The sequence below is a fragment of the Phaenicophaeus curvirostris genome, chromosome 3, assembly GCF_032191515.1.
Source record: "Phaenicophaeus curvirostris isolate KB17595 chromosome 3, BPBGC_Pcur_1.0, whole genome shotgun sequence".
Lineage (NCBI taxonomy): Eukaryota > Metazoa > Chordata > Aves > Cuculiformes > Cuculidae > Phaenicophaeus > Phaenicophaeus curvirostris.
This window is the reverse complement of record NC_091394.1, coordinates 58,286,622-58,305,164: the sequence shown is the minus strand read 5'-3', so window position 1 is coordinate 58,305,164 and position 18,543 is coordinate 58,286,622. Positions and strand designations below refer to the sequence as shown.

Here is an 18,543-nt window from a genome sequence, read left to right as displayed (position 1 = left end):
TTCCCTGGAGGTGTCTAAAAGATGGGTGGATGAGGTGCTGAGGGGCATGGTTTAATGGTTGATAGGAATGGTTGGACTCGATGATCCGGTGGGTCTTTTCCAACCTAGTGATTCTGTGATTCTGTGATTCTGTGATTCTGTAATACAAGATTCTTAAGTCAGAAAAAAATGCTGATATGTCCTTGGCTAAATGAAAAAAAATATAGCATTTTATTCATACCTTGGATCATAACATAATAAGGTGAAGTAAAACCCTTCTTTGAATAGAACATAGTGTTTCTACATTTTGGCCAAATATTGAAGCTACCCTGACCCCCATCACTGACCTTTTTTAACCTTTTTTCAGTAGCAGTGTTTCTTTGCAGAAATGTTAGGAATAACGAAAACTCTATTTCTTCTTGACAGTGTCTGTCACTGAACAATTTTTGCTGATCAACATCTGGTTTTAATTGTTGCAGAATTAGTAGAGCAAAATGTCCTGACATGCATCATTCCTAAGCTGTGTTGTCCTGACATGATTCGTCCCTACGCCATGCTACCCTCTGGAGGACAGCTATAACATGGGGTAGATTTTTCGTGACTGAGGTAGGCAGCTGGCCTGATTTCTCTGTAGATGTTCCATCAGGAAATTTTACCTATAGTTTTTTAGAAAAGTAGCAACGATAGCTAGCAGCCACAGCTGGTCTGCATCCAAATCTACTCCAGAGAAATCCTCAGTCTTATACTACTATTTCAAAACATGTTACTGATTGAAGACACGAGGTTTAGAGCATTTTATCAAGGTAAGAGAGTGTCTTTATTTCTGGTTTTGAGGATGTGGCAACAAGAGTGACAAACAGCTGTTCAAGGTTATGTAACAAATTCATAGAAATCCAGACAAAATAGCTATGCATCCTGCATTTATTAAGTATGATTAATTAAATTTTATTAATTAAATATTATTATTTATTGAGCCTTGTCACATGGTCACATTCTTCCTCTACAGTTCCTTTATGCCGCTAGAATGATTCATGTCTCCATGAGATAGACTGTAAAACTGGAAAAACTGTGGGATTACCATGACATTTTTCGAAATATGTAAACACCAACATTTAGCAATTGACTTTTAAGTTGGTTATTTAAAAACTGAAATGGAACCACTACAATTCTGACTTTTGGGCACACGTTTGTCTCTAACAATACTCTTGTTCATAAAGAGAATGAATGCTACTTCTAGATGGCAAATTTGTTTCCTTTTCCATTTAGAAATCACTTAATTTAGAAACTTTTTGTGCACTTTATCTTTCCTTTCTGAATTGGTAAGTCACATTTAAAGCACTGATCCTTGTATGATAAGGCTGCACTGTACAACCTAGTAATACAGCCACAATATAAGCATTTAACCTTTGCTATGGACCATATAGCTTATTAACTCAATCAACCCATTCTGGAACAACACATTTTGTGGGTTTTATGAAATTTCAAAACAATCCATATTAGTCTTTCCTGTAAATATATATTTAGTACACTGATTGGCATAATACTGTTAGTGTTACATATTTAAGAATATTTAAGAATATTATTGTAAAATGTACCTTTCACAAATGAAAACATATTCTGAGTTGTTCCCAGCTTCTCTAACAATGACTTTATCACAGTACCAATACTGGGACTCAGCACTAGCCTCACAGTGCAACAGCACCTTCTGCAGTTTTCCAAGAGATACAGCTTTCACTTCAAAAGCATTGACCTAGAAGACAAAGGAGACAGCACTCAGCTATTTGCCATCACTAAGTCAGTCTGAAAATATTTTAAAATCTTGATTAACTCTTACAATGTGCAGAGTCCTACTGTTTTTAACGACAACTAGATTGTATTCAAAGTGTTTGGATCTGAAAAGTTAAATGTCTCTTGATTATGCCTCAGAGTAAATGAGAAAATACAAGTAAAATCAGATTTCTGTAACAACCCCAAATAAATTGGCTTTTCAGCCAACGTCCAAAATGCTGCACAGAACTCTTCACTATTGTTTCAATACCTCATCATTTACAATTATTCTTCTCTAGGTATGAAAGAGTCGAAGCTATTACTCCCTTTGTTAATATTTATTTAAAACAGAATTTCTCGTCCTTTTTTTGGTCTCGCCTGCTTTATTTACATTTTATTCTGCTGGAAGAGACTGAAATCTAACATGTCACTTTCCCCTTCTTATTCATTTAGGCTTGAGCTTACAATTGGAAAAGTTTGTTTTCATAGGAGCATGAAGCTGATCAGGTTTCAGTTGATAATTTTCTGTCACACTAGAAAGCATATCTTTCTAAATGTAAATGGTCCCAGTCACACTTCTCAATAAAAGGGAAATGAAGGAAAAAAATATTTTGGAAAATTCATATCCATAAGGTTCTCAATCCTCAGCAAATGGCAGAGTTGAGACTGCCTGTGTAACTTCAGTTCTCCCTCGTGTATATGTAATATATTATCACAATCTATTCCATCTGAAAAATCCCTGCTTCAAACTGTGCATAGACAGGACTGGAGCTTTTTAATACTTCTTTTTATTTTCATTACGTTGATGACTCTATGCGTTATTTACTGCAACTACTCAAACAGTTCAATGAAACAAAACTGATTTTCCAAGTGACTTAACTTTTGCATTTTTTCTATAGTACCTCAGTTTTCTGCAGACACTGAAATCTATCTTTCAAAAGGCCATCTGTACAATATTTCATTTTACCTATATAATTAGATTGCAGACATTATTACCAAACGCTGTCAAGATGCAAAGTAGTTTGGGTGGTCACCTGAGAAATGGAGGGGTTCATTTATCAGCATATTTAACATTGAAAAAGACCTTACTACCCCCAAAGAAGAATTATCTTTGAAAAAACCTCAGTTACATCTATAGTAGTTCAGAAAAGTTAAACTGGCTAGACAGCAAAACAGAAGCATACAAGAAGTGGTTATTGGAGCAAGCTTTACTTGAAGTCATTTGCCCAATATCACGCAGCATACCCATGGCAGGGATTAAATGAACTTGTTCAAGTCAAGATTCCATTGCCTCTGTAATAAAATTATATATCCCAGACCCTGCTCTACCACTCCATACAGTCCACTGTATCATTCACCCATTTCCATAACAAAGCGCACTTTGAACAATCTCCCTTAGCTGCTGTATAAATAATATGCTGAATTTACTGTCAGTCTGGCTAGAACAATTCCCACAGATAACATCACTTATATTCTGAATTTCAATTGGAATAGAACTTTATATCTAATATATTAGTAATGGTATAAAATAATTATTTTTAAAATAGTATAGATACATCTGAAGTTTCCCAGAGAGTTATTTTCATGCTTAGCATTTTAGATAATGGGTTTTATTTTGTAATTAAGTATTCCATTAATAGCTTAATACTATTTGTTAGACATATGAATTTTAATTCTCAATAGCCCACAAAGGAAGAAACAGGCTTAACAGAAGGTCATGAGAAAGCTAGTGGCAGAGCTAATATTAAATTCAGCAGTTTCTGAAATTCAACAATACATTACTGCAGAAGATCAGAACAATATATATTTTTACTTATGGAGGAGATTGGAGGCAATGGAAAGAAAAACTAACTTAAATCTGCCCTGTGTAATCACAATATTATGTTATTATACATTGAAAGAAACAAATAATGAACAGTCCTACTGAGATCTGAAATCATGGAGTGATTTCTGTGCAGTCCTTTGGAAATGCCTGTGTTCGTTAAACCTTGCCAGAATATGTTTTATATTCACAAGCTGTTCTTCTCATCATCCTAGAGTGGGTAATTCATCATTTTCTTTCCCCTTTTCTGACCTGTATTTTCATGCATTCTAGTTATTCCTGGATTAGTATAGAAATATTTTCCTTAGTTCTTAAAAATTATTTTTCTAAATCTCTGTAATCTTTTTTACTAGGAATCTTTGAAGACCAGTAAAAGTTACCTAGTTAGATTTATATGGCTAAGCAAATTGTTTTTCAGACTTACCATTCCTCTCTGAAATGTCACTGGTATACCAGATTTATGCAGAAGTCTTAGACCAGAATCTCCTCTTTTTCCATAGATACACAAATAAACTGCAGAATCTGTACCAGCTTGCTCCACATCACCGGTGTAGACATAAACATTGTATAAAACAACTTCCAAAAATAAACAAAAAAGGAAAATACACGTGTAATCAGAATTCATTTTACTCACCATTCTAGCTTAATGGAAATAATATCAACTAATTTGATTTGCAACTAATTTGCTGGAACATATTCTCCAGAAATCAGTCCAACTACCTGGTTTTAAGGTGAATGTATGTAATGTAGATGTAAAGCAGATGGAATATAATTCAGATGACATTAATTCTGAAAACCAGATAACCAGTGTGTACGTAACTGTGAACTGAAGTACACACATACTTGGATAGATGGGTTTTCCAGCTTCCACTACTGGAAGTTCACAGAGAAAATCTCTGTCATCACGATTCTTTGACAACCATGTATTTGCTGGAAAAGTCAGAGTTTTCTTGCTCTTTAGATGTTGCAGTGTCACCTAGGGAAGAAACAATTCCAACTATGACTCAGTTCACTCCAGTGCTTTGCTTCTCAACAGCAAAATATATTTTTTCTATTTTTCTTTTCTATCTCAGAAAGCAATAACGCAATCAATAAATATGACATACAAAATTATAGTATAAAAATATCTTAATTTTGGCCACTAATTTGTAACTTAGCTACTCACTAGGGAGAATCTTTATTCACACCCATAGCATTGCAGCTGAAACTGCCAGTCTCTATTCTTTGAATACACCTTAGACTTCAAATTTATCCTGTATGTTATACTGTCTGGAGTACCAGATACTGAAAACCTCCTGGTAAGTGAGGTTAGGTGAGACTGACCTTTTGGAAAGATTGTCACAATTTTATATTAAAATGAAAACAGGATGAAACATGTCATCTACATCCTTCTTAACTTTGGCAAGAAGAGGATATGCTGAAGTTTTAAATCAATTTGTATTATATTTGGCTCATCTATAGCACAACAAAAGACAACCTAGGTACCAGCATCTAGTATTTATTCCTCTGAAGGTACTTAGAATTGAAATTCTCAATTTATTTGTCACTGTACCTTAATATATCTGTCTTACTTCCTATAACTAAAGAAGTCTCCTTTCTTTCAGGAAAGCGATTTTTCTTGGTCTTGAATTATAACAATGCTCTCTGCAGTTTTTTCCATAGATCTTCTCTAGCAAAAGGAAATCAGTGCCAAAAAGAATGTATTTCTGCAGTTGTGTTTTGAATGTCCACAGAGTATGTGTAAGATTTGCAAAAAAATAGTGAAAACAAGTATTCACATTCAGACTCTCACATTTAGGAAATCAGAACAATGTATGACTTTACCTCACTTTTCCAATAAAATATTGTCTTAAGTAAAATAAACACTTCTTTTAACAGCAAAGCATATATTTATCCTAACTTAAAATACTTTTTCAGTAGTGATTCTCTATCTCCAACATTTATTAGCAGAGCTCCCCCTGCTGATTCATAAAAATCACGAATAGTAACTGTTTTGTCAGAAAAACACAGTTTTCAATCATTTATTTCTTTTTTGTGAAAAGACATATTTGAAGTCCCAGAGTTGCTCTATGAAATTTGGACCAAAATGTTAAAAAAAAATATTTTGTAACCACCAACATGAAGAGCATAAGATTCCTGCAACCATTTGAGCAACCAAAATATTTATACTCACATTCAGTTTTGGTACAGTTACAGCTAAGGCTTTTCGGTTAATGTCGAAATCTGTTAATACTGTGTGACTCTGGCTGTCTAAATCAAGCTATTTAGGATGAATAAAAGGTGAAAGGATAAGCTTATGTCTTTTAAAGATTCGAAATAGGAAACAGAAGACAAATACTTATGTGCAATTGTGAAATAAATCTTACATGAGGTCAGTGCTAGCAAAAATTTAGGATTAATTTAATTAAATGAACATCCCTAAATATCATGAGAAAAAGAGAGTTAAACAGAAGCAGAAAATATGTCATTCAGCAAACTGAAAAAAAAAGAGCAGTTTCTTTTTCCCTGAAAATGACTGTAATTGTGAGTTCTGTTTGGGCCATTTAGGACTAGTATACTTGAACTTTGTTCATTTTTTATGTGTACTTGTCATAGGATAATTATTGCTCCATCATTTTCAGTTTTTCATGGCTGGAATTTATAGCTAGGATCTCTCTAACACACATTGAAGACTACAAATGAGCTTTCAGGAAGTAAAAAGTGGTAGAGCCCACCAATACATTAAAATTGGTAACCTATGAACTATGTGAATAAAGAATAATTACAAAATAATGCTGTGTATTTCTAGCTCTCAGCAGATTACTCTATCAGTACTTTCATCTTCTCTAAAGCGACATGAGAGGACAAAGCAGTAAGAATATGCCACAACTTGCATTTTTTATTTATGATGTGGTGACTTAATGAAAAGATGGGCGTTTACTTCATATAAAAATTATTAAAGTAGAAAAAAATCACCATAAAAATCTCACCCTTTGTAAGTTCCACTCTGATTTTTCATTCAGTAATCCATCAAATTCAATTCTTATCTTGTAGATACTCCCAATGCTTTTTATTTTAACCTAAATAAGGTCAGAACAATACAAGAAGTAACTACAGACAAATATATACATAGTTTGCACTTTAAGTGAGCAGCATCCTAATAGCAAGCACAGGCCTATGAATTCTATGCTTAAAACTCTTGCAGCCTTTGAGACATCTTGGGGAAAGCAACAACAAAACAAATACATTTCCCTTCCTGCATTTTCAATTATCACATGTGAAATAACTCAAAAATGCAGTTCTCATTTATGCACAAACTCCTTTTGCCCTGTAAATACATTTTTGTCTTTACACCTTATCATTTATTCAATTTGGGCTATATTTCTGGAAAAAAATACAGCTACATCATGTGTGGGCAGGGAAAGATACATTAAATTGCATCTTTAGCTTCACAATTGGTTCCAGGTTTCTCTGAACCACTATGGTATCAGTGTGTACAGGAACAGTGCAGAACATTTGATTGGCAGATTTTGGATTATAGGATCCAGAAAGGAAACAGCTTCTGTTTTGTCTAAGCAGATTTCAGTCTGAGCCCCAGTTTGACCATATTATAGCCTAGGGAAATCACATTGCTTGCCAGGCAAAGATTTGGCGTACATTCGGTCTTTTCAAAGTCTGAAAAATAAAAGTGTGAGAGGGCCATTCATGAGAGAAAAGTGGAACACAAAATTAAATCCACTAAACCACAGGTCACAGATCTTTTATAATGAAGCACAGCAACATGACTGTAAGCCTTAGTATGTCAAAGTGAAGAACAGAAAAATTTTGAAGACCACAAAGGATGAGCATTCAAAAGCTGGCAGAACATCTGCAAAAGTTTGAAAATCACTGATACTATCTTTGCTTTCTGACTATGATTTGCATTCATTTGCACTTTCTTTGCACTTTGAAGTATTATACATTTTCTTATTTATGAACTCTACTCTTTGTTACCCTATCATACCCCATTTATGATCATTTTATTTGGAGTTTAACCATTATTTAAAGTGACCATAAATTATTTTAGATCATTTGTAATGTACTGTTAGGAAAGAAATAGTAAATGCATTATCATACTATTTCTCAGATAATAACTCTGTTAATAATAGGTTGATTACAGCTTGGTCCACTCTGTCCAAGAAAGTTATTTGCACTGTACAAAAATTATTTTCTTCTCATTCTGTTAGAAACACCTACAACTACATTATCCACTCATTCTTTACCTTCCTTAATAAAAAGCCCTCTTCTCTTTCCAGAGGTCAGAAATATCTCAGTTGCTGTATCAGCTTTTAGCTGTCTCTCTGTGATTTTGTGTAACAAACTTTTATGTTACAGTTACAATGTTACTGTGCTTTAGTCAAAGATTTCTAGAAGCAGAGGACTTTTGCCCTTGATTTCCCTAACACTGAAATGCACTTAGCAAATTGCAATGGGTCTTTGAGAAACAATCTGAGGAATTCACAACTGTACACATACTGGCATAGTTGGTACATCAACTGGTATTTCATTAACCAAATAAATGCTAACTCCAGGCTTTCAACAATTATGTGACAAAATGGTTTCTTTTATTTTTCCATTGGCTTAAGAAAAAAAGCTTTGTTCTGTGGAGTCACAATCTGATATTCTTGCTTATGGTGCACAATCTTTCTTTCTATAGGTAGTCTTGTTAGATGTAATATGGAGAATTTGGGAGTAAAGCAATAGTAAAGTAAGGGCATGTATACAGCTTTACTGATAAAACAACTATTGTCATTTCTTATATTTCATAAGCAAACCAACGCGCTTCTCAAGTAAGATATTGTGAGATATTGTCTTCTCATTCACAGAGCTGGCATGCACTTAATATACAGTGCTGCCATGCTGTCTTTTTAGTCTAAAGAATCCCTTTCTAGACTATTTGTTAAAAAAAACATTACCCAATCATCTCATGTATCAATACAGAACATAAATGTACTGAACTTTGTCAGAATGCAGGGTGACTTCTGCCTAAAATAAGGAAAGATCTCCAAAAAGAAATCCTGGTATCCTTCTTGAGTTTTCTCATGCATGACGATTAAGTGAAAGGTTGAAGAAAACTGATTCCAAATTGCCTGATAGTAGCAGGCTTTGAGAATCTGTTTTCTTCCTAGAACTCCTGGCCAGAGCTATGATTAAGTTGATTAGTTTAAAAAAATAAAAAGTGTTACCTTCTGCTCTAGAAAATAGCAGTGAAACTATATCAGACTCTAAGGTGAAAATGGTAAAAAGAAGATGTATTTTTAAGTCTTGCATTCCTAACTTCATATCCAGCTAAACAGGTACAGGCTAAAGTATAAAGGGAAAAAGAAAAAGAAGAATGAACTCTTACTCGTTGGCTTTTTCTTTGTGGATTTATCTACTGCAGACTAAATATTGAAAAGCACTTTGGTGACATTTGCTCTTTCATGCCTGAAAGCAATAGTGCCAGTGTGATGTAAAGAATCATAGCAGTAGCCCCAGGGGCTGAGAGAAAGATTCTGCTCCCAGAAGATCAATGGCCACAGCACTCAGCCATAATGGGCAATATCTATTTCAAAGAAGAAAAATTGGTCCATCTCTTAAGAATGTATGGATTAACATTGTAAACATGCCATTACCCAAAGTTGCTTATAAATTATTCACTAATTAGGAGAAAAGGATTCCCCATGGATGATGATAATATATAGCCTACATGCTTAGAATATGAACACTGCAGTTGGTTATCTTCCTGCTTATGCTCTATTCATAGGCAGTAGTAGTAGCAGTAGTACTATAGACAGTAACAATCTTGGTTAGTGTCAAGACTGTATTAGAAGAGTTGATGAGTGCAGAAAAAAATTTGGACACAATGTGAAAAATATAGCTTCCTCTTCATTTAGCTGAAAACAGGAATGTGTTAAAAGCATCTCAGACAGAAAAATTTAGGCAAAATAGCAGTTTTGGTCCCTTTGATAATTTCCTCTCAACCTACCAAGACACAATTTCCTTATTATAATAGAAGTGGGATTATTCTTAAATAATAGCAGATTATTTAAATAATATCTGTTTCCATGACATGATAAGATATAGATTTTATTTGGCTCTTAGTAATACCATAGGTAAAGCTTCAGACATTTCAACTATTTGCAATATGGTAGATGAAAAAAACAGTTTTCTGAAACAGTTCCACAGTATACATTTTATAGTATGCTTTGAAAACTATATGCATGAAGATTTCATTATATACAAGACTTACATCAGGCATGGTTTGTTTAGGAGTGGATAGTTTCTAACACTAGTTTCAAATCAACGATCTTAAAGAAATCATTACTTCTGCAGTTGTTCCATTTTTGCTACTATATGACAAAGAAGGGGTTAAAAGAAAGAGCATTTCCTCTGTTGCTAACTATACGCACCAAGCTGGTTTAATGCAGAATTAATGTTAGATAGAAATTTATTTTGTGCAGTAAACATAGGAGAAAAACATTTTTTCTTTTCACATGACAGAATAACCTTTGGAAAGGTACATATTAAAATAATGTTCTTAGCCTTCATTAGCTACCTGAAATTCATCCTCCTGCCTGGGAAGAAACAGCTGCTTTCTGTTGTCCTTGCTAAGAGTTATTGGTCCAGCTACTCCTCTGTCTCCATATATCCAGAGAATGACATTTGTTTCACTTCCTGCATTTTCTGTCAGCATTGACACTTTCCATTCATCATCTGAAGGAAGAGGACACTCACCACCTTGGGGATTTCTCATTTCCTCTGTGAAATACAGAATGTTAGTGGGAGATTAAAGTGAATGTGAAACTGCCAGCCACTGTTGTAACTTCAGCACATAAGGAGACCATAACAGAGAAGGGATTGTATATTTTCATGGCAAGTGAGACAAAAATGTACTAATTAGTTGAGCCACAAGAATCAGCTGGAAAAGAACATGTATCTCTTGCATGCACTGTCATCATATTGTTCTTTATACATATTCTAGTATAGATTAAGGATGCTATGATTCAGGACTATGGCTATTAAATTGACATTTCTGGTTCCTTAGGCTGACATTTAGAAATGAGTAGAATTACTGCAAATATTCCTCTAATGCCTTGTGTTGGGACATTATTAGCAGAATCACTTGCTGAGAATAGACAATTTTAATTTCAAATGAAAAAAATTATTCAGGAAATTGACTTTCAAGTCAGATATTAATTAAGTACTGTAAAATACTCCAAAAATAGCATGATATCTCCTCTCACAACAATACTTACATGTACAGGGCCAGCATTTGGGCCAAGGCAGGTTCTGTATGAATGAGACAATAGCAGCACAGTAGCACTTTATGAATAAATTTCACAGTTTTAATGGCTGAACAAATATAACTTTGGAAAATTTATATTTCATTTTGGAATACCACCCAGTCACCTTTCGTCTATCCTTAACAGAAAAAAAATATATATGCAAAGGTGTTAAATGGCATCTCTGCACACGAAATATTAAAAAAAGAATACTCTCTTGGGATGCTGTGGCTTAGTTTTGAGTATTCTAACAAAAGTGGAGTTTACAGGCATCGGATGTCTGGAACCCTACTTTTTACTACTGGGACAACTGGCGATGAAGACCTTTCCAAAAGAGGGGGTCCTTGCCCCCAAGAATTTATAATCTGTTCTGATACATGAGGCAGGTAGAGATCCTAAATTTGAAAAAAATGAACCAACACATTGTCTATATACTCTGACCTTCAGAATGAGACCCACTTAGTCCCAAAGAACAAATACTTTGGAAAAAAACCTCTCCAGTGTTATTGCTGAGCATAACAATATACAGTATGGAGTATCTGTATATAGGCTGAACCAATGGGCTGAGACAATTGGTTGAGGTTTAACAAGGCCAAATGCCGAGTCCTTCACTTGGGGCACAACAACCCTGTGCACTGCTACAGACTAGGAGAGGACTGGCTAGAAAGCTGCCTGGAGGAGAAGGACTTAGGGGTGTTTGTTGACAGCAACTGAACATGAGCCAGCAGTGTGCCCAGGTGGCCAAGAAGGCCAATGGCATCACGGCTTGTATCAGAAACGGTGTGACCAGCAGGTCCAGGGAGGTTATTCTGCCCCTGTACTCGGCACTGGTGAGACCGCTCCTTGAATACTGTGTTCAGTTCTGGGCCCCTCACCACAAGAAGGATGTTGAGGCTCTGGAGCGAGTCCAGAGAAGAGCAACAAAGCTGGTGAAGGGGCTGGAGAGCAAGTCTTATGAGGAGAGGCCAAGGGAACCGGGATTGTTTAGCCTGGAGAAAAGGAGGCTCAGGGGACACCTTATTGCTCTCTACAACTACCTAAAAGGAGGTTGTAGAGAGGAGGCAGCTGGCCTCTTCTCCCAAGTGACAGGGGACAGGACAAGGGGCAATGGCCTCAAGCTCTACCAGGGGAGGCTCAGGCTGGACATCAGGAAAAAAATTTTCATGGAAAAGGTCATTGGACACTGGCAGAGGCTGCCCAGGAAGGTGGATGAGTCACCATCCCTGGAGGTATTTAAAAGACGGGTGGATGAGGCGCTGAGGGGCATGGTTTAGTGGTTGATAGGAGTGGTTGGACTGGATGATCCTGGATCTTTTCCAACCTAGTGATTCTGTGATCTCTTTGGTCAGCTGAGGTCAGCTGCCCCAGTTGTGTCCCCTCGTAGTCTCTTGCCATCATTCCCTCACCTGCTCACTGGGAGCGCAGAGTGAGAAACAGACTCAGTACTGAGCAACCACTGCTCAGCAACAGCTAAACCACTGGTGTGTTATCAACTCTGCTTTGGTCACTGAGCTAAAACACAGCACAAGACAGACTGCTATGAGGAAAATTAGGTCCATTCCAACCAAGTCTAGTACAAACAGTGAGCAAAATAAAGCAATATGCATGACAGAAATTTGCAAAATTTATGTGACTGTGCTTTGTTGCTAGCATTAAGATATAAGTTTGAAGGCAAAGTGAAAGGGTTTGAATCCTTGAGACTTGGTTCTTAATAAATTTTTGTGAATAACAAATTTCACATTCTGCTGAAACATCACTGAAGCTAACTGGGTAAATGAAGAAGGATCAATTCAGTATTGAGACATGGTCCTGATCTTCCCTTCAAATTTCCTCAAATGTCATTTTATGGTATTAAATAAATGGGTTTCTTTCTTAAAAGTTGTGCTCAAAAGGAATTATGCAGTTGCTTGCACCGTCAGGTTGTCATACAGGTTAAATCAACATGGCAACTAAAGCATCAAACATGAATTATGATCCACTAGCACTGAACTTTTAACTAATATGAAAAAATTGCTTAAGGATTTGCAAAGGAATTAAGATCCAGTGCAAAGTTCTAGAATAAATAATGACTAACTTCTAGAATCAGGGGGAATTTCAAGTGTGGTAAAGACTCCAAGATTTGGTTAATCAGTATAAGAAATTCAGAACTGTAGTATTATGACTCTCACAGCAGTGCTTCTAGCAATAGTAGTGTGACTTTGGAATGGTTATACTAATCTAGAAATAGAAATAGTGTCATAATAATTGTTGGCTTTATTGTCTTTTTCATCATGATTGAAAGAAAATTATCTTTCTTACACCAAATAGATAAAAATTTTCACAAAATGCAGACATATTCAACAGTCCCAGGCTGCTCTGTGTATTTAGCACATGAATTCCATACTTGGTTTCTTGCTATCCAAAGCAGCTATTGCAATGTCAGACTACTACCCCTTGAAAACAATTATAAAGCACATACAATTCACAGGCTTTAAATGCTTTTTGCCTCATAATTTACTGGTTCTTCTTACAAATGGAAATCAGCGGCATTGACTTGCTGCAGGCTAAAAATATTCCAGTCTGAGGATTTGATGGCTACCCTGTATTAGTCATGGTGTTTTACACACTTCACGACACCATGCTGTAAACCTCTTGTGAAAAAAAAATCATTTTGATAGGCCTGCATGAGAATGATGAAATCACAATCCTTCACGCAGTTTCATAAAAACCATTTTATTTTTTATTTACTTGTCCTCAACCTAATGCAAAAAGAAAATTATCTTCTTCCAGAATATCATACCATTGAATGACACTTTTGAAATAAACAATCAGAAAAATTAATGTCTGGAGCAGAAGCTTGGACAATAAAGTTGATGCATTTTTATTACATCTTTTTATATAACCATTTCCACTGGAAACTACAGGAAATGAAATCAGATTTTATTTGTATCTTATTTTTTTCTTGTAAGTAAAATATAATAAAGTGCAATTGTAATTAACTGTGTTCTAGAAATACAAAAAGGGAGGACACAGAAATAATTCCTTAGGGAAACAATTTGTTAATACCAAGCAACAAAGATATTCTCAACATCACAAACTGCATTTGTTTTGTGGAAGCTAATGATATTTCTCCTCTTGCCTTCACTGGCACACACAGGCTATTTTCACCATTAAAATATAAACATGATTTGACAAACCCAAGGAACAAGCAAAGGGGAAATCCCCAGTATCAAGTCGTTTTGAAAATTCCACAATTCTTGCATGGTTACTAGTAGATACAGAATATGACACAAGCTTATATTTTGGCTTGCTTTTGCAACTAATAATGGAAGAGTAAAAGGGCATTTTTTAAAAAAACATAATTTTTTTGTTTGAGTTTTTAGTATCTTCTGCTTCATTTCCTTTATCCCTGAACATTGTGGTGATCTAAACATATGTATTATTATTATAACAGAGAGGCTAAGGAGCATCAGGAAGTCTGAGCAAGAGATAGATTGTTGGAACCACACCCTGAGCTCCCTGACCCGGGAACAGAGACAGCCACCAAAAAAAGACCCCCGATCAAAGGCATTTGGTATCCTCCCCCCACCAGGATGTAGCCTCTAGCTACGGGAGGCTTCACACTCTCAAGCTCTCATCATACTGGGGGACTTTGACCACCCTGACATGCTCGAAAAGTAGCACAACAAGCTGTAGGCAATCCAGGAGACTCCTAGAGAGCATTGAAGATAATTTCTCAACCCTGCTAATAGAGACCCCTACCTGACAGAATGCAGTACTGGACCTGGTGATCACCAGTACAAGTGAGCTCATCAGTGAAGTCAAGATCAGAGGCAGCCAGGCTGCAGTGATCATGCACTGGTGAAGCTCAAGGTCCTGAGGGATATGGGACAGGCAAGAAGTATAGTCAGGACCCTAAATTTCATGAAAGCAGACTTCCAGCTTTTCAAGAAATTAGTCAGTAGGACCCACAGGGATATGGTCCTCAGGAACAAGGGAGCAGAGCAGCGCTGGCAAATATTTAAGGATGTGTTTCACAAAGTGCAAGAGCACTCAGTCCCCGGAAGTATGAAATCAGGCAGGGAAGGGAAGAGACCAGCATGGCTGAGTCAAGACCTGATGGTCAAACTGAAGAACTAGAGGCAACAGCACAGGCAGTGCAAGCAGGGACAGGGAACCTGGAAAGAATATAGGGGTGCTGCTCAGTTGTGTAGGGATGGGGTCAGGAAGGCCAAGGCGTGGCTGGAACTGAACTTGGCAACAGAAATGATGACTAACAAGAAGGGCTTCTACAGGGATGTCAATAGGAAAGGGAAGGTTAAAGAAAGTGTTCCCCCACTGATGGATGAAAATTGTGACCTCGTATCAACAGACAAGGAGAAGGCTGAGGTACTCAACAACTTCTTTGCCTCAATCTTCACTGGCAACCACTCTCCTCACCCCTCCTAGGTGAATGAACAACAAGATGGGGACCAGAGGGGTAAGCCCCCTCCCACTGTAGGGGAGGATCAGGTTCATGACCACCTGAGGATCTGAACATGTAGAAGTCTATGGGACCTCATGAGATGCATCCCAGAGTCCTGAGGGAATTGGTTGATGTGGTTGCCAAGCCATCCTCCATGATATCTGAAAAGTCACAGCAATCAGGAGAAGCCCCTGGTGACTGGAAGAAGGGTGACATTGTGCCCATTTTTACAAAGGGTGGAAAATCTGACCCTGAGAACTACTGATCTCTCACCCTCACATCTGTGCCTGGGAATATCATGGAACAGATCCTCCTAGAAGACATGCTAAAGTACATGGAGGACGGGAAGGTGATTAGTGGCAACCAGCAGGGCTTCACTAGGGGCAAGTCCTGCCTGACCAACCTAGTGGCTTTCCATGATGGGGGTAGCCACAGCAGTGGACACGGGAAAACCAACAGATGCGATCTATCTGGACTTCTGTAAAGCCTTTGACATGGTCTCCCACAACATCCTTCTTTCTAAACTGGAGAAGTATGGATTTCATGGGTGGACTGTTCAGTGGATAAGAAATTGACTGGATGGTCATATTCAGAGAGCAGTGGCAAACAGCTCGATGACCAGATGGAGATCTGTGACAAGTGGCGTCCCTCAGGAGTCTGTACTGGGACCAGGGCTCTTTAGTATCTTCAACAATGATATAAACAGCAAGATTGAGCGCACCCTCAGCAAGTTTGCAGACACTAAGCTGAGTGATGCAACTGCCACACTGGAAGGATGGGATGTCACCAGGCGGACCTGGACAAGCTGGAAAAGTGAATATCACGTGGTTCAACAAGATCAAGTGCAAGGTCCTACACCTGGGATTTTCAGTACAGGATGGGGGATGATGTGATTGAGAGCAGCCCTGCAAAGAAAGACTTGGGGTGCTGGTTGATTAGAAGCTTGACATGAGCCACCAATGCATGCTCGTAGCCCAGAAGGCCAACTTTATCCTGGGCTGCATCAAAAGACGCACGGCAGCAGCACAAGGGAGGTGATCCTGCCCCTCTATTCTTCTCTTGCAAGACCCCACCTGGAGTATTGTGTCCAGTTCTGGAATCCTCAACATAAGAAGGATATGGTACTGTTGGAACAGGTACAGAGGAGGGCAGCAAAGATGATCAGAAGGCTGGAACACCTCCCATGTGAGGACAGGCTGAGAGAGCTGTGGTGTTCAGCCTGGAGAGGAGAGGGCTCCAAGGAGACCTTATAGCGACCTTCCATTACCTGAAGGGGCTACAAGAAAGTTGGGGAGGGACTTTTTACAAAGGCATGTAGTGATAGAACTAGGGGGAATAGCTATAAACTGGAGAGGGGCAGATTTAGACTAGACATAAGGAGGAAATTCTTCAAAATGAGGGTGGTGAGGCACTGGAACAGGTTGCCCAAGGAAGTTGTGGATGCCCCAACCCTGGAACTGTTCAAGGGCGGGTTGGATGGGGCCTTGAGAAGCCTGATCTAGTGGGATGTGTCCCTGCCCATGGCAGAGGCATTGGAATTAGATGATCTTTAAGGTCCCTTCCAACTCAAACCATTCTTTGATTCTCTGATTCTGCTTTGGGCAGCAGATTTGATCAGCCTTGAATCTACAATGTGGTGCATTGCATGCATTTTAGCTGACTTGCCTCTGACATTAAATCTAGTATCTTCATCCTGTGAGCTATTTAGAAGATGGTGGAGGGGCTGGTGGCGGGGCTGGTAAAGGGGCTGGCGAACAGGCCTTATGAGGAACGGCTAGAGAGCTGGGGTTGTTTAGCTTTGAGAAGAGGAGGCTGAGGGGAGACCTCATTGCTCTCTATGACTACCTGAAAGGAGGTTGTAGAGAGGAGGGTGATGGCCTCTTCTCCCAAGTGACAGGGGACAGGACAAGAGGGAATGGCCTCAAGCTCCACCAGGGTCGTTGGGCACTGGAACAGGCTCCCCAGGGAGGTGGTTGAGTCACCTTCCCTGGAGGTGTTTAACGGACGGGTGGACGAGGTGCTAAGGGGCATGGTTTAGTGTTTGATAGGAATGGTTGGACTCGATGATCCAGTGGGTCTCTTCCAACCTGGTTATTCTATGATTCTAAGATGGAACTTGCCATCACTTTTGAAGAGTCAAAGAACTTTGTTGAGGTACAGAGAACTCATAAACAATGGGAACTGCTGTAGCACAGTTTTCAGTTTAATTAATCCTAAATCAATTATTATTTGTGAAAACAACAGCCAAAACACAGCTAGCAGTTAGCAGACACACACATAAAGAAGGTGATCTCTCATCCTAAGGGTTAATCTGCTCTGAGTCTGGGTGATAAGCATACTGCTGGATTGCATACCCAACACAAACCTCATCATTTTTTTCAATGTGAACTGGGAGTGGAAAAAGCAAATGAATATTCAATGAATATGAGCTTAAAAAATTAAGACTTACCTCTACAGGACAAAAATCAGTTGCCTTTAAAGTATTCTAAGTGAAAACATCTTACTAAAAATGAGCATTTTCTTTGAAGGGCAGAGTAACTTTGATAGTTCTATTCCTTTTGCATGAGCAGAGGCCATATTTATGAACGTCAGGAATACTTCTTACAAAGTGCTGTAGATTCTCTGTAGCAAATTTCACGGGGGATATTGTTTCTATAAAGGGATCTTTTGTAACCAACCTTAAAAACACCCAGTTTCTTTGAAAACAGGTTTGGTGGCTTGTGTATTGTCGCCATGGGTTTCAAATATAGCATATCTCACCAGTCACTGACAAGCCACAACAATTTCAGAAGGCTTTATGACACAATGATACAACATGAAGTCTGATAGATTAGGAATTGAAAGGGAGGGGCTGAGCTAAGAATGGAAACAAAGTTGCCATAAACAATTAACAGTAGTTAATAATAATCCAGACATAGGCTCTGAATTTAAGCAGGTTACTTTGGTTCAACTAAATTTATTTAAAATCATTCCTGATATTTCATATTATACCCTATGAGCAAGTATGCCATATTTGATGTCTTGCTCACATTGCCAGACTTTTCATGTACCCTTTGAAATAGCAGTCTGAGGACTAAGCTCAAAACTAAATCAGCAACCCACCTAAATTATTTGCTCTCTGAATGCCTTTAGGACTACCGCTAGCTGACTAGGCACATGTCCCGTAGCGGAAGCTCTAATATAGTCTTGTCTTTAAAGTTCACTCAACATAACAGTTATTTTTCCACCGTGTGAATGTGCCTCAGTGT

At 37.9% G+C, this 18,543-nt stretch overlaps 1 protein-coding gene across 1 annotated transcript in view; it reads right to left on the bottom strand.

The window, feature by feature from the left end:
* Window positions 1-18,543, bottom strand: part of RP1 (RP1 axonemal microtubule associated) — a 177,062-nt gene that overhangs the window by 116,449 nt on the left and 42,070 nt on the right. The window contains exons 18-22 of the mRNA XM_069854130.1: window positions 10,125-10,327; window positions 6,538-6,627; window positions 4,412-4,544; window positions 3,993-4,144; window positions 1,575-1,729 (exon numbers count right to left, since the gene is read on the bottom strand). Of these exons, the coding sequence (XP_069710231.1) occupies window positions 1,575-1,729; window positions 3,993-4,144; window positions 4,412-4,544; window positions 6,538-6,627; window positions 10,125-10,327 (733 nt within the window). The remainder of the gene's footprint in view (window positions 1-1,574; window positions 1,730-3,992; window positions 4,145-4,411; window positions 4,545-6,537; window positions 6,628-10,124; window positions 10,328-18,543) is intronic.